Source organism: Rhopalosiphum padi, chromosome 4 (assembly GCF_020882245.1).
Source record: "Rhopalosiphum padi isolate XX-2018 chromosome 4, ASM2088224v1, whole genome shotgun sequence".
Taxonomy (NCBI): domain Eukaryota; kingdom Metazoa; phylum Arthropoda; class Insecta; order Hemiptera; family Aphididae; genus Rhopalosiphum; species Rhopalosiphum padi.
This window is the reverse complement of record NC_083600.1, coordinates 41,761,498-41,779,205: the sequence shown is the minus strand read 5'-3', so window position 1 is coordinate 41,779,205 and position 17,708 is coordinate 41,761,498. Positions and strand designations below refer to the sequence as shown.

Here is a 17,708-nt window from a genome sequence, read left to right as displayed (position 1 = left end):
TAGTCAAAAATATTATTATTATTATATTCACACTATTGAATAATTATATTTTAAATGCAAGGGTCTTTAAAATCAGTTACAGATGTCCATACTCAAAAGTCAATAATGTAGTAGGTATGTATTAATAACTATGATGTCTAAACTCTCTAGTACCTAATAACTACACTGCCACATTGGCCAAATGACGTAGGAATTTATAACACAATAACATAGGCGTGCGCAGACCTGAATTTCAAGCGGTACCTGTAATTTTTTTAAATATTTTACGTTGTATTATTTTTTTTATCCCGAAACATAATTTTTTTTACCAAATATTTTAGAAAAAAATACCATTTTTATTCTAGTAACATTAGTTAAAATACGGACCCATATAATGCTATAAAACTTAAATTTTAGGGCCCCAATTACATGTTGGGGGTGCCCAGGAACACCCGGAACCCCCCGTGCGCACGCCTATGCACAATAATTATAAATAGGTACACATATATATATAATTTCCATTACATAGGTTACAGCCTATAGGTATACGTTCATCATAATAGTATATTAATATTTTAAATTTTTATCGGATTATCGTGGGTGAATGGATAATGAATTGCCTTTGGCTGTGACTATAGGAATAATAGTCCATACTCCTCTATCATCACTTCACCAGATTCCGAACTTGAGTGGTCAGCCGACAGTCACTCTCACTCAGCCCGCACACCGCAGCGGCGCAGCCACTGTCTATGAGTCTATGTCCTATGACCTGTACCTATGTCCATGCTCATTGCTCTTTCTCTGTCACAGTCTTCGAAATTCTGTAATGACACTATGACAGTAATCAAAAATCAAAATTCAAATTATGGTTACCTATACCGGCTATACCTACTAAATAATATAAAATACAAAATTATAACTAATTTGGTTCATGGAATAATCAAAAATTAATTCGGTACCCGAACCGTGGTTTATTTACAATTTAACCTCAACACGTGAAGAAGGTGCCATTTCAACATATTTTTTATCTCCCACTCCGCTTCATGTTTCAAGATTTAAATTCTCACAAAATAAACGTCATTGTGAAGTTCAAACTCTAACTTCTAAGTCTAAAGTAAATACAATGTAGTAATCGATATGCATTGCATTTTGTTTTCAAGTACTTGTCACATTTCTACATTATAATAAATCTGTTTTAATCTCGTCTCAGTTCACTAATGACTGTTTAGTGAATATATTCTGAATTACTATTCAATATTTTTCTTATAAGGTAAAATATTTATTTTTAATAACAATATAATAATATACTAATCTGTATATACAATACATTTTAACAGGAACACAGAAAATACATTAAAATGAGTCTAAGAATGAATACTAATGAACAACGGTTAAAAACCGGTGGAGAAGATCATTTACTTTTGCAAGAAAATGTAGTAAAAAATGGCAATACTTTACTATCCATGAATTCAACCATGAATTCAAAAGGTTAATATGATTTTTATAGTTACTTTTATGTATATTTATGTATTTGTAAGTTACGCTAAGAAGAGGAAAATTATTGTAAGAAATTTTAGATTGCATATTTTGATAGTGTAACTAATAGCTATTTGAAGGATTTGTATAGTTTTTTTTATGCATCTTATTTGTAGGATACCAAGCTGAAAATAAATTTAATTTACTTATAGTTTAAAGTATGAATATTTTGAGTGTCCTTCTTAAACTAAATAGTAAAAAGGTATTAATTACTAAATAAATAAATAAAAAAGTTTTAGATTGTCATGATTGTAGTAAGCAGTAACAATTATAGCTGATCTGTTGCTTAAAATAATAAATTATCTGAAGTTACCAATTTTATGTTTGTATTGTTCTGTAGTTATTCTGAGTGTATTTATATGTATGATGAATGTTGTTTGACAGTCTTTAGTGAATGTCCAGCATTTTAATTTTTTAGTAATCTGTAAAATATTTATACCTACCTAATGTATAATATTTTTCTTCCTTATTTGATCATTTTTTTTTTAGATATTTCACATACAGTTTACCTTTTTCTATAACTTCTTAACTATATATATATTGGTAACTAGTTTATTAGTTAAAAAAGTTGTATTATAAAAGTAACTTACATATCTTATAAAATTAATTTTACTTTTTCATCTTAAAAATTAGTTAGGTGTATGTTTAGTTATATGGTTGCCAGAATTTGAAATCCCCAAACCACGATATCTTTTTCTTTTTTTTTATATATAGCATATGCTTGTATAAAAATAAGTATATCCTTTTTATTTAAATATTTATTTATTAATTAATACAAAGATACATAATTATTATTAGTAATATTTTAGTACAATGATATAATAATTGAGAGTATGTTATTCTCTCTCAACTACTATTAACTGGGATAAACTAAATGATCAGTTGAGACATCACTACATCATGACATATTTTTAAAACCAAAACGAATGGCAAGCCTAATTTAATAATTATATTAATATTAATGATACTAGTACTAAAGTGAATTTATGATTTTGAGATTAGTTTTTTGTTGTTGAGTTGTGTACAATGATTCTTGTTACTAAATTAATGGTAGATCGCCTGAGAATTTAATCAACTTATTGTTACCATACATATTTTTCTTAACACTTTCTTGTGGAATTATGGAGATAATATAATTGCTGTTATTAAAATAGGTATCTAAAATATTTGAAAAACAGTATAAGTAAACATAGCTAAATTATGGATATTTAATGTTATGTGAGTGGGCTATTTTACATATTGTTGTTTTCTTTTTAAGGTTTTAATTATTATTAAGTATCATATATATATAACTGCTCACATTTATTAGATAAAGGGTATTAATTTAAATATTGAAACATGTAAATTACAAATTTACTTTATCACTGTTGTAAAAAAACTAACTATGTGACTTATGAAAAATATTGAATGTAAAAACTATATAGATAAGAAAAATTCGTACATTCTTTGTGGTAGTAGGTACAGCAAGTATTTGATAACTATTTACCAATGTGTTAGTTACAAAATTGTATTAGTCAATAACAAATATTTTAAAATTATAATGTACTTACTACTTTGTAAACATATAAATTTCAAGTGGATACTTAAACGATGATCATTGATTGAGTTTCCTAAATTTAAAGTTCTAATTGAGGTTATAGCTCAACAGAAACAATTTTGTGAATTGTTTATTACAAAAGTTTGTTATGTCTTTTGTTTTTGTTTTGGTATTAGTATGATTATAATTCAAAATTATAATGATAACTAACAAACGTCAAACTTTTTAAATTCTGCATATTGTTGCAGTTTTATGTAACATTTTGTATTATGAATCTATAGTAAGTTATAATTAGTGATTACTAATGTATAACAGTGTGTTTGTTTATGAAAAAATTAATAGAATTGGTATGATAACTTAATGTTTCAAAATTATTAATACAATAATATATATTAGAAAATTAGTAATTAGTATTCTTTATCCATAATAAAATCAGGCACACGGAAAAAAAAAACCAAAATCATAAATATAATCAACATTTGAATAAATAGCGTTAATTTTAATCTTAGCAATAACTTTGGTCACTTCTACTAGCTATATGCTTATGAGGCGTTGTAACAAAAGGTTCAGTTTTAAAAATTGAAGTTATCAGAATAGCATTTTATATAGTAATAAAAATATGTACTATATTATATTATATTTTTAGAGTGATCGTATCATTTGTATAAATTTTTCTCAGTTATCATTTTTTTTGTCCATTTTTATCACCAAAATAAAACTAAAACATTGGACAGTGACCATCGCAATGTCGCTGGTCGTTGCCACATATCCGCACAATATTTATTAGATAAAAATATTGTTATTAAACTACATATTGAAAAATAAACTTTAATATTTTATATTTATACAATTTACTTTTGAATAATTCTCTACATCATATTACATAGGATGTATATCACTATTTTATGCTTAAATTATTATTAAATTTTAAATAATCAAAAAACTTGGGAGCGCTAAGCCCCCTCAAATGCCCCCCCCCCCCTAGTTGCGCTAATGGATGATACCAATTCTTTGATTATATTATCATTTTCGTTTTTTTATTTTGGATTTTTTTTCCGGGATTCAATAAAATCACCTTCTATAATTATCAAAAACAGTAAAAATAAAAAAATATTAAAAATAACTTCAACTAGGTAACAAAAATTTTATATAATCAAAAATCGTGTAATTTAAAATGTTTAGTTCTTTATTAATGTGGTTTCTACAGCAACTAAGAAATCTGAAATTACATATATATTAGTCATCATAATCATTTTACCTGTGTGGCTACGTATAAGATTACAATTTGTAATTTACCTATTTTGTTATTAAAACTAATACAATTTTCGAGTTTAACAGCTATACACAAGATTCCACAATGTTTAATATAGTATATTTCAATTATATTCTAAAACAAAAGGCTTATTTGATAATGTCAAACAATTTTTATCATACTAGGCTTATTTTCATTAAATTATGCAATATATGTTTTTTTCTATAATTTTATAAATGCACATGAGAAATGTAGAAATTTTTATTGAATTTTGGTTTAGATACCTTAGTAATTAATTAATTCAAACATTTTTAGTACTATTCATTAACTTCGAAAATGTTTTGTATTTTTTATTATAATTTCATAAATAATTTATAAAAATCAGTAATTACTTAATAGTATCTAATTATTATAGATGTAGATGTACAGTATGTTCAACGATAAAGGTAAAATAGAAAACACAAAATATTTCAAACTCGTGACTGATGTTTCATTTTAGATTTTTACTGCACGGTAGACTTGGTATAACACTTATTTTTGATAAATTGAATACACGTAAAACTTAGCAAAATTGTAGAAATACTGTTAGAAAAATACGATGATCAATTAAACAGGCATAGATGATAGATCGAAACTAACTCATTCATCTTAATAAGCTAATTTTTAAGATAAAAAAAAATTATTATAAATCAGACTTTTTAAATAGTTAATTAAATTAAAATTCACAATCAAAAAAGGGGGTTAAATATAAACTAAATCCTTTATGCTGTAAAAACCACAAATTAAATTCAAGGTCATGCTTCATAATATTTTTATTATCTTTATTGTTGAACACATCGCTACAGTATGTACCGAACTAAGATTAATTTATTGTTAAATAGTTAGGAATCAAGTTTTAAAATTATAACATACAAGACGTAAGTATATAAACCCATGTTTAAATCATGTAGTCTGCAGTCCTGTAGTACATTCTAAGTAAATATTTATTAATTTATATTTCGCCATTTTTGTACTTACTAATGTGATTTCCAGTCAATTTTGACACACGGTACATAATACATATATGTTAAATGTGGTCGTGTTTACATTTTTAAAATAATAAATGTCATCAGCAAAAATTATCAAGGCCGAATCTTACCTTTATTACTTAGTCGGTATTGCTAGACGAATTTTACAACAATAAAAATTGATACCGTGTCCTTCCTGAATTACAAATTTGTATCTCAAATTCCTAATTCATTTAAAAATCTTACCAAAATTAGAACTATTTTAATATTCTCAATATTTTACTACTGATAAAGTATATAATAAATCGTAAAAATATTAATATACAATGATGTGCCTAATTATGAAATACGACCTACTGTCGTATTATGTAATATGTATTATTCAAATAGTTATCGGCCATACAGAAGCTATTATTGTAAAAAATACAAAATTATTTCTTATACAAATTGATGTGTTGGTACTTCTTAATTTCCGTATGTGAAATTGTCTATCAATTATAGAATCTGCAGTTCCATAGTACTTGTTTAAAGTTCGATTTTTTTTTATTAATCGGGATGAAAGTACAATTATTTTGGAGTAAGTAAATATTCATAGCTTAATACAAGTTTAATTGTGACCGTGAGCGTCTTACAATATTATATAATTATTAATATTACGCATAAACATTATTATCATGCATTAATTATACACATGTATTATACACTTATTAATTATCATTATTCATTACCTATTGTTTTGATTTTATTTAAATAATACAAAATATATTTAATCAAATACAGTTTAAATGGATATAATTACATAATTTATTATAAAGGGTTTGGAAAAAAAAATGTTTAAAGTGAGATATTTGGGTCCATAAAAATATCGGACAATGTTTAATATAATGATATTGATATGAACCAATATTGTTTTAAAACATTTTCTGAGACCATATGCCATACAGTGATGATTAGGGCAAAGGACTTGTAGTATTTGCATATTTGTTTTGCACAATCATAAAAATAGCAGAGTACGAAACAAATACGTTTCTGCTTTCACAAAGCTAGTTTTTAGGGCATATTTTACACTTGTATATGCCATTTGATATATTTTGAGATATATTTAACTCACATTAATTTGTTTCATACCGACGTTTTTATTTTAAACATTAAAGTCAGTATGTTTGGTTAAAAATGTATTTATTTTTAATTTTTTCTTATAATATGATTTTTGACAGTCCGCTGGTAAGTACATGCTTTTTCTAGAAGCGTTTGAAAATCGTCGATAAGGATATAATATTAATTTTCTATGATCATTGGCGGATTACCCTTCACGGCGCCCATGAGGCACGCTCAGTGTTAACAGCCTCCGTTTTTTTTAATACTATCCAAGAATTGTAGTTTAAATGGGCTAACATCGAAGAGTGATGGGTTATCGAGTATAGCCGCCTCGAGAGTGAATAATAGTAATGGTTCAATTTTTTTTTTTTGAGAATAAGAATAAAATAACATAACAAATTTACCGCCCCCTACAAGTTGCCGCCCTATACTCAAACCTCACGAGCCTAGTGGTTAATTTGCCACTGTCTATAATTAATGTTATTAATTTATTGATTATGATATAGATAGATATAATCGTTTACGATCTAACGTCTTATATTATACCACATAACCACCATAGTGAGCTATGTGGTGTTTAGGTTGTCAATCTACAATATATGTATTTAAATACGGTAATTGTTTTGACTTTACTATTTATTTTATTAATACTTTTAAATTGAATAGCAAAAAAAAAAAATTAAGTGCATATTATATATTTAGTATAAGTGCTTGCATTTTTAGTACTTTTTCATAGCTACAAGTCCTCTAACCTAGTGATGACGAACAAAAAATAATGTAATTATGTAACTAAAATTGTATAGACGACATGATCAAAATCATAAAAACGTGTAAACTAAAACCCCAGTTGATATTTGTCACGTAATTTACACATCTTATACAATTATGTTTGTATCTGCCATTGTCCATATAATGATTATTTTGATAAAGAATAATGGAATTTAACTGTATTTTAGTAATTGATACATTAGGGTTTTTTAGTATGTACGGTTCGTTTTATATTATTAACTATTAAGTGTTCTTCAGATAAAAACTTTATAAAAAAAGGTACACCGTGATAATATACCTGATAATTTTTTTTTTAGTCAAATCAACGGTTAATTTTGTTTGTAATATGGTTTCGGTGTAAAAAATATATTTTAGGCTCTTCCAATAATATGATAATACAGTTAATATTTAAAATAATTAAATTGCATTTAAACTTTAAACCATAGGATATAATAATATGTAGGTATTGATTTAGTGCTGTCTAAGCCAATTTATTTCTTGTTTTTCGGCAATTAGTTTGGTTAATTCAAACTTTAATTTTTTGCAGTACACATTTTATAACACGTGTGTATTGTTGTAAGTACAAAATAACTATTTTTTATCTAAGTGGAAAAAGAAACCGGATTCGTCGTTTAATCATTATTGATATTCGAGGTTGATAATGCAGTTTCTATGTTACCTACCTTCCTATTTAGAATTCCAGTCATAATCAAGGTTGACAATAGTATACTACACCAAATTATCTAAATCACATTTTATTGAGAACCTTACAAACTCTTTTTCTTTATTTTTATTAATCAAACTAATGTTCTACGGTTTGTTTAAAAATAAAATAACGTTTATAGGTACGTAAATAAGTATTTTTTTAATATTATTATTTACCTTGTGTTTATTAATTATTATATCCTAAATTCCAGAATAGTTTTCTTAGTGATATTTTTAAAATAAACATATGCCTATGGGTTACAACATTTATTCCTAATGGAATTATAAGTTGTTTGGTGACATTCATTATACTTAACTGCTTTCTACAAGTCAGATGTGTCAGTGTGTAAATAACTAAAAAATGTGAAAGACGATTTGTTTATAATTTTTTTTTTGTTTTATGTTTTAAATAAAACCTTGTCTGCATTTTTTTTTAAATATATTAAAGTGAGTAATAACCAAACGAGAATAATATATATCATACGATATCCATTAAGGTAATAACTAATAAGGTATTTATACAATTTATATAGTCCGACTTATCTTAATCTAATTAAAACATGGTTATGTTTACAAATTACAATATAATATTTGAGTAGTGTTAATGTAATCTTAATTTTTTCATTCAAAATTATTGCTTTAAATGTCTTATAATTACCTAAACGCATTTTAACAACAATAAATAAATATTAATAATCTTAATTCAATTTTATTAAAAAGTGCAGTTATTTACTTTCAGTAAATTATTTTGTTTTAGTTCGTAATGTATTATTTTAAATCGTATAAAAATTATTTATTTGAAACAAATGATTTAATTTCTTTTATATATTTAATATAATTATTATACACAAGGATTCGTATATGTAATTTAATCAAGCCTCTAGTAGATTTCTTATGAAATTAAAAACCTTAGGAATAAACTTAGGTCAATTCAATTATACAAACTTAATTTATTAGAATATTACTCTATATTTTGTATGAGCAATTTAAATTAGGTGTTTCGTCGTGATAGTAATTTTCTCATAAAATTATTTATTCTATATTATGTAATAATAATGAAAATTGATACTCTTATATTTATTTATCAATAATTAACTATACGCATTTATAAATAATATTAAATATTATTTTCTTGTTGTAAATTAGTTACATACTTGTAGAGCCGACAGACGGTTAACAATATATATTAAATTATTTAAATTATATCTTTATCGATGTTTGCATTAATATATTAATATTAGTTATAAATGCCGCCTATTATTTAGCTAACAAAATTGCGTTCGAGTTGGTTTAGTTTCATTTGAAGTTGTAACGGTAGTAGATACACGAGTGGAATCTGGATCTTGTACTATATATATTAATTCATCTCGTTTTAAGATAGTGTTGTATTTATTTATTTTTTTTAAATAGTGTTTATACTGTGCTTTAAGTTGAGTAAAAAAAAAAAACCGTGAGTAGATTATATTTATTATTTGTTATAAATATATTAAATCTATATATACTACTATAGATGATGATTCTTTTAATAGAAAACAAAATTATCTTAAAAACTATAAGTTTTATAATATAATTTCTATATAACTTTGTTATAATAAAAAATTTTTGAAAAAAAATATTTACAGAATATTATGTTTTGAATTTTTGAATGACAAACATATTTTTTTTTAATTTCATATTCTGAAGCAGAAAATGTTTATGTATATCTTTATCGGCTTTATACCGAATATCGATTGAGTGTTTATATAGTTAAGTTTAAAAATACATTATGTATTTAAAATTTAAATAGTGGAGTGCATCGGTTTACCTCGCAAAATGTTGATAAACTAGCTTTAACTAATTAAGTACCTACCCGTTTAATAAATTTAAATTTTCAGAAAAATATTATAATTAGAAATATTAAATTAAAAATGTGTGTTGGTCATTCTAATAACTAATAAGTATATAATATCTTAAAAAATAAAAAACTTAATTTTTGTCAAACGTAAATATTTATCAAGAATTGTAATAAGTGTTTACTATTTGAAATTTTGAAATAATCACTGTAATACCAGTTTATATCTTTTACTAATATTGATTATCGTACTGTTATTGTTATTGCAATAAATTATTGGTTAAAAATAGTAATTCATAATTTATAGGTGTTATTCCAAGAATTTAATATTATATTGCCTAAATCATGATAAAAATTTTAGGTATGTCTATAATAAGTTTTTATCACGTTTCTGCGCGTCTGGCACAAATAATGCATTTTTTTATGATTTGTTTAATTGGAGTTGCACGTGTGTAATCCGCCTGAATAAAATGTCCATTTATTTCTTTTAATAACTATAGGCTATTGTATTATAAGCTATATTTAGTCATTAATTATTATCAAAATTTCAAAAATATTATTATGTTAAAATAACCAGAATAATTTAAAAGTTGAAACATAATTTTTTCTGGAGTTACTAGAAAACTGGGAACGCTTTTGAGAAAAACGCAAAATAAATTAAAATCTTTTATTGTGCTATAATCTTTTAGGCATAAGTATTTTTAAATATTGTTTCTAACTTAAGTTAAATTATTGTTATTGTAGAATTTTAAATAGCTTGAAACAAATTAAATAACATGTAATTTCTTCGTAATTTTTTGTAGTAGGTAAAAATGTTTAAATAGTTATCATTAAAATTGCATACATATTTCTAGTTTGTTTTGCTTATTTTTAAAATTATAATCAAACGTTTAGTTGAACTTCATTTGAATAGCAAAACTGTTTTAATACTTCAACGAACTAATTCGAATTGGAATACGAGTGTTAAACAATGTGAAACGCTGTGGTATTTATGAACCTATATAACTATATGTCTATATAACTAGGAACCAGATTGACCCTTAATTGAATTCCACATTCCAAACAATATCCCTCCTTAATAAATTCTTTTCAAATATTGTGACCTCCAACATATATAGCTTTATACTCAGTTTTTTTTTTTGTTATAATATTTTCGAGTTAATACGATGCCCCTATAGTCGTGTTTTGTTTGATTCAATATTATTATTTTTCGTAAGTATAAACATTTTTAATAATTAACAAATAACGGATATATGTTTATAATTTTAAAATGCATGTAGCTGAAATATTGTCAAAGACTTAATACTATTTAAAAATCGTTTCACATTTTTAACAGTTGAAAAAAATCTTAAGTAACATAACTTATTCCTATTAACATTATTTATTTCTCATAAGTTTTTAGTTGTAATTTATAATCATTTTTATAGGTTTCGAACTAATAAAAATAAATAATTATGTAATCTGTACATTTTATTTTATGAGTTGTGAGTGTATTCCCAGGTAAGCTACTAAACTTTTGTGTCTTAATTGAATTAGTAACATGTTTCCTGCATTCATAGTATTATTACATAATACATTATATTTAAAAAATATCAAGTTCATAAAATAGTCAATAGGAAATTATTTTAAATACCCAACACCCAATCTATGTATGAGATACTTACAAAAATAAACTTATTTTAGAGATCAATTGGTTAATTTAGCACTGTAATGTGATTTATATTTATCATCTCGGTGTATTTTAAAATTATTGACATTAAGGTAAATACTTAGTAAATAATAATGTGTAGTATATAGTTGATAAAGTAATTTTTTATAATCAGTAAAGCAATAATAACCATGCATTTTTATTTTTATTTATTAATTATCTCGTTTATTCTTTTTACTTATGCAAATTATACATTTTTTTTTAGTGCAACCAACTCAACATAATTCATTCACAAGTGTTGCTTCTGAGCAAGTACCAGTTCGTTTAACTCCTGCATGGGAAGAAACTAATTTACCGAACGACGAACTTAACTTTAAATCATTCAGCATGGATGATGCAGTATTAGAGACTGACCCTCCAAAAGATAGGTGAGTCAAAATTTATATATACCTGAGATATTTCTATTCACATTGTTAATGGTGCATTAATGTTTATTTTGTAATTTACTATTAATTATCTTATTCATTTAAATCTGTTCTATAATTTTGTTTATTTTATAAAAACTTTTTATTTTATATTTCAATAAAAGTAATTACTAATATTAAAATGTTTGTGATAAATAAACATTTTCAAAATAAGTTTTTACAATTGTTTTATACATTTAGATCTACTATAATTTGAATACATAATAATAATATAATTCATTTCAATTGTTTTAGATGGAACATTGTGTATTTAATCTTAGTTCTACATGGAATAGGAATATTAATGCCTTGGAATATGTTTATAAATGCTAAATCTGTAAGTATTAATTTAATATGTATTAATTATTATATTATTATATTTACAATAATTTATTTTGTTCATAATAAAATACTTAAATTGATTTTTATTAAGAATGTAATTAATGTAATTTTAAATTAAAAAAATATGTATAATACTACTATGTAAGAGTGTTCTAAACATTTAAGAGTATGTCATATCCACATGTGTTGTTTTGTCTTACTAATTTACAGCATTCATTTTATGTTTTTAGCTTTAATATTGAAGTCAATAATTGAACTATTAAAGGTAAGAATATTATCAAAGCATCTTGTATGCTTTTATTAATATTATAATTATAATGTGAGTTATGAGAATTTTAAAGTTCTAATATTTTACATAGCTATAACTCACTTTAAAATGATTATATCAATAAAAGCATATGAGATGTCTAAATAGTATTCTTATTTTTAAGTTTTATAATTGATACATTTACTTCAATATTAAAGCTAATAACAAAATTAGTTCTAGATGTTAGTAAGACAAAGACAACACATATAGGTGTAACGTCCTCTTAATACATTTGTTAGCAACCCACTAATATTGTATTTAAAATATTTTCTTAAACTTTTATGCTTGGTTGCTTAAACTTTTATACAACCAGTCATTAAAAATGTATTATAAAATAGTTTTATAACTTGCTACTGATAAAAAAAATGTAAATTAACTTTTTTTTAGTATTTTGTGGAATACAAGTTGGGAGAAGATTATCTAGGTAAAGATCTATTTTATGCTTCCGTTTTCATGGCTTACTTGACTATTGGCTCACAGCTACCTAGTCTTCTGTTCAATTGGCTCAACATATTTTGTCCAATAGGGTAAGATTAAATGTAAATATTAATATTCTTATGTTAGTTGACCTAATACATTTTATTATTAATCATAAATATTGTAGTATTAATGATTACATATACCATGGTGAGCAAATGGTAAAAGGTTATCAATTTTTTTATTATTTAATAGCATTTGATATAGATAAAAATTAATTTAAAATAAATATACATACCAATCAAATTTTAGATATAACTTTTAATTAAAATATTTGCTATGTCTACACTTGTATTACTATAGTAATTTAACAAATTAAAATAATTATTGAATGATAATAATAGTTTTAAACACTTAACATAATAAGAAGGTTAACTTATTATCAGGTATAGGCAGTATCATAAGTCCAAGTTTCATATAGAATCAATATGATTCATCCTCAGCCTATAAACTACCCTCCAATAAATTTACTTTTTCAATTATTAATATTAAAGTATTGTTTAATACAGCGATTCCCAAACTTTTACGACCACAGCACCCTTGAGAAATAGTTTGTGTTTCGTGGAACCCTCTTTTTTTAAATAATATAAAATAATAATTTTTAATAATATGTAGTAATAATCTGATGGAACCCTTGAGATTATCCAGCGGAACCTTAGGGTTCCGCAGAACACACTTTGGGAAACACTGATTTAATATATTTAAATAAATAAAAATAATTACATTGCAATTCATATGTATCCGTTCATACTTAAAATGTTACAAACTTGTAGTTTTCCATTTTCAATAAACATAATTATTACTACACAAACTCTAAACAATAAAAATGTATTTTAAATAATAAATAACTAAAAATAACAAATTCCAATAATTTACCAAATGTGTATAATTAATTTTCTCAATAATTCAAGATTACCTATAAATACAAATGTATTATACTTTATTATATTAATTTCTTATTGATTTTAATTTCAGAGGAAAATTGACAACTCGAATTGTATGGTCAATTCTTACTGAAGTACTTTGTTTTGTTTTTACTGTTGCATTGGTCATGATTAATACCTCTCAAATACCAGCTCTATTTTTCTGGTCAACTCTAGGCAGTATAGTATTATTAAATATGGCAAACGGTATTTACAACAATTCTGTTTTTGGAATGGCTGCTAAGCTCCCTACAAAATATATTGGTGCTGTAGTTCTTGGTACAAATTTGAGTGGTACATTTACATCTGTCGCAAACATAGCATCAATTTCAATAACTCCTGATGCTCGAACTGCTGCTATATATTATTTTACTACTGCACTGTTTGTGTTACTTGCCTGTTTTGATACATATTTTGCATTGCCATTAAATGTAAGTAATTTATACTCTCGAGTAAGAGTATATAAAAATATATTTATTTATATGTGCATGTATACTTGTAGAGATTTTATAAATATCATGAACTTATTTATCAACGTCAAATTGAAAATCAAAATTCAAAACAAAGCGGAGAAAATGAAAAAGTTCCTTATTGGCGTATTTTTAAACAAGCCAGCCCACAATTGATTAATGTATTTTTTGTATTCTTTGTTACTCTTGCAATATTTCCAGCAGTTCATTCAGGTATAGTTATTTTATTATTTTGTTAAACAAATCATAATATTTAATTACTTAGAATCATAAAACTACTTATGTGTTATAGATATTAAAACATCAAGTAAAGATTTTCTTTTTGGAGAAACATATTATACCAGTGTAATGTGCTTTTTAACATTCAATGTATGTGCACTTATCGGAACATATTTTTCTACTTTGTTTTCTTGGGTAAATATAAATTACATTTATTTTTTTTATTAAATAATTAATATTATATATTATTATTATTATTATTTTAGCCAAAGCAAAAATGGCTTTTTATTCCTGTGGGACTGAGAGTTATTCTTATTCCATTATTTTTGGTTTGCAATTACCACCCAATTGGTGTTACAAGAGTAATGCCAGTACTTATTAATAATGATTATGTATTTTGGGCATTAGGAGCAATTCTTGGATTATCTAGTGGTTATTACAGTTCTGTAGCAATGATGTATACTCCAAGGTAAAATAATTGTTTATTTTAACAGTTCTATCATCTACAATATATGTATACTAATAAAATCTGATTACTTTTAGCTGTGTTGAACCAAGATACAGTGGTATTGCAGGCATGTTTGGAGCTGCTATGCTGATTACTGGAATTTGTAGTGGTATACTCTTCGGAATGACAATGCCATTTATTGTTAAACACATATCCATATAAAAATATATTAAAATGTTCAAAAACTTTTTTTGTGTTTAATATTAGACTTATTTTTATGTATATTGTATTTTAACAAATCAGACATTGATAATAAGTATGTTAATTTGATATAGATACAGGTGTAGATCATAATTATTATCAAAAGATGAAGCCAAAATGTACAGCCTAATATTATTTATTTACCTATTGGCTATTATATATATTTGATCATCCATAATAATCTAAAATATTTTAATAATGTTAAATAAATGTTTAGGGTAGACAATCATCATCATTTTTCAAATAAGTGCCCATGTATAGGTGTCACAAAAATGTTAATTGAATAAGAAATTAGTGATTTAATGTGAAGATATAATAAAATATGATAAATATCTAATTTCTTATTCATTAGATTTTTCTAAGACAACCTGTATTAGTTGCTCAATTATTATACATTAAGTAACATACTTCATTCATAATCTAGTTTAAAATTTGAGGAAGTAAAATTGCTATAACTTTATTATAAATGTATTTAAGTTTAATGTAACCTAGTACTAGAACTTGAACTGGAAAAAAAAATGTTTGTATTTGAAGTGAAATATTCTATTTAATTTTTAATGCTAATAACTAACATTTTATTTTTCATGAATTCATTATTTAAATTATAATATTTTGTAATAATTGTTTTTTTTTTAACTTCAATTATTACAGTTGAAGTATTCATAAAAAAAAAAAAAATTAAAAATGTAATTTTTATTTAAAATACTATGAAGAAGTATTTTGTATTAGTTTACGGGTAATTTTTTTTTTTGTCAAAATTGTAAATACATAAAATTATTATTGAAACAATCACAATTTATTATAGATCACAAGAAAATTATAATGAAGTTGTCCAGGTATTTATTCATAATGAATATTTTTGTAAGTATTATAAACATTAAAGTCTTAATTACCATTAAGGTTCGGCATTTTTTATATGCTATTTAGTTTATTATAAAATACAATAATATTTTGTAACTAATTTAAAAATAATAACATCAAGTTGTATGAATTTGATTTATAATAATTTTATGTTTTATGTTAAAAATATTAAGTTTAATTTATTTATTGTATTAGAATTTAGTTTTGCTTAAACCAATGACTTGTAAATGTAACTAAACATTTATTATTTATTAGATTTAGTGATTGTCTAACTTTTAATTATAAAAATGATCCTATATTAAACAATAATTTAATACACATTAACTTTAAAAAAATACTTAAACCCATTGTGATTCAGATTGTATTAAATTAATAAAACAATATGACATTGCTGAATTTACTTAAAATATATTTAAGTATTTAATTTTTTTAATTTTGATTTTCTGTATTTTATTTTTAAATTCTTAATTATAATATGTAACTTTAAAACACTGATTACTTTTATATTATCTCCATAATGTTTGTTTAAAACATATAATAATAAATTACTCAAAATAATATGTAGTACGTAATAATTAATAAATTTATAACTATTTTTTATTTATTTATTTTTTTGTTTTTTTTTTTTTTACTATACTAATTATAATTTTTAGTCATAATTTGAGATTGAATTATTAAATTTTAGTATATTGAGTGTTTTATTTAACAATAAACACAATTATAAATTATAATCTCAAAACAGTATTAACGTTCTAGATAATAATTTTTTACATAATTTGAGTCATAACTCATTACAAAACTATTTATTTTTTTTAAAAAAAATACTTGTTACTATTTTTTATATAACAATATACATTTTTAAATTCATATTCCTTAGTAGAATGTTTTTCTGATTACTGGTAATTTGTACCTTTTTAAAAATTTTATTTCAAACTATTTGTTACTTGTTATACGATTAATAGATTCTATTATAATGTTAATGATTTTCTGCTACGCTCATCATTTTTCCACATCATGGCACTACTAAATTGATATGTTGTACAAAATCTTTATGCATAGTGTAAACCACTTAATTTTTTTTATTTATAGCCTTTTTTTTCTTTTATAAATTATGTTTATTAACAATAGCTATTTATTTTAATTCTGATTTATAATAAATTATGATACCTAATATTTCTTTAGATACCAAAACTTATTTAAGATGATAAGAATGTGATGTTATGATCTGTTATTTGTTTATCTGCTTTGGACGTATGGCATTATTTATTAGGGGTACATAGGATGTAGTGAGTAGTCAAGGCCGATTTTTGAGCCTTGTACCTCAACCAAAATTTTTAGATAGGCCTATAGCGGTTGGGATAATCGGTCAAAAAGTCTGGTTTAAAAAAATTTGAACTAAAATCCAGATTCAGTTTTTATAGTCGGACAAAAAGTCCGAAAATACAAAATATTTTATATAATTAATATTTATTTTAAAAATTAAAAAATATTTGTAGACATTAAATATTATATACCTGCACATTGTATTATTAAATTTTTTTTTGATTTTCTTATTTTCATTTATAATTATGTAAT

General features: G+C 23.8%; 1 protein-coding gene across 5 annotated transcripts; it reads left to right on the top strand.

The window, feature by feature from the left end:
• Nucleotides 1–1,002: 1,002 nt before the first annotated feature.
• LOC132929465 (equilibrative nucleoside transporter 1) lies at nucleotides 1,003–16,733 on the top strand. Of its 5 annotated transcripts, XM_060994831.1 has the most exons (10): nucleotides 1,003–1,249; nucleotides 1,317–1,467; nucleotides 11,627–11,789; nucleotides 12,081–12,162; nucleotides 12,862–13,001; nucleotides 13,927–14,305; nucleotides 14,377–14,557; nucleotides 14,637–14,758; nucleotides 14,830–15,032; nucleotides 15,107–16,733. In XM_060994831.1, the coding sequence occupies exons 2-10, from the start codon at nucleotides 1,338–1,340 to the stop codon at nucleotides 15,231–15,233; spliced, it is 1,527 nt and encodes a 508-aa protein (XP_060850814.1). In that variant the 5' UTR covers nucleotides 1,003–1,249; nucleotides 1,317–1,337; the 3' UTR covers nucleotides 15,234–16,733. The 5 variants fall into 5 exon arrangements, with proteins under 5 accessions (XP_060850814.1, XP_060850815.1, XP_060850819.1 ...); XM_060994832.1 differs by lacking the exons at nucleotides 1,003–1,249; nucleotides 1,317–1,467 and adding an exon at nucleotides 7,888–8,022; XM_060994836.1 differs by lacking the exons at nucleotides 1,003–1,249; nucleotides 1,317–1,467 and adding an exon at nucleotides 8,355–8,379.
• The last annotated feature ends 975 nt before the right edge of the window (nucleotides 16,734–17,708 follow it).

Excerpts from the sequence above, each read along its gene's own strand:
- LOC132929465 (XM_060994831.1), top strand. The coding sequence starts at position 1,338 with ATGAGTCTAAGAATGAATACTAATGAACAACGGTTAAAAACCGGTGGA. Across the intron at positions 1,468-11,626 it reads TTCAACCATGAATTCAAAAG|TGCAACCAACTCAACATAAT; the intron begins GTTAATATGATT and ends ATTTTTTTTTAG. Across the intron at positions 14,759-14,829 it reads TTTCTACTTTGTTTTCTTGG|CCAAAGCAAAAATGGCTTTT; the intron begins GTAAATATAAAT and ends TTATTATTTTAG.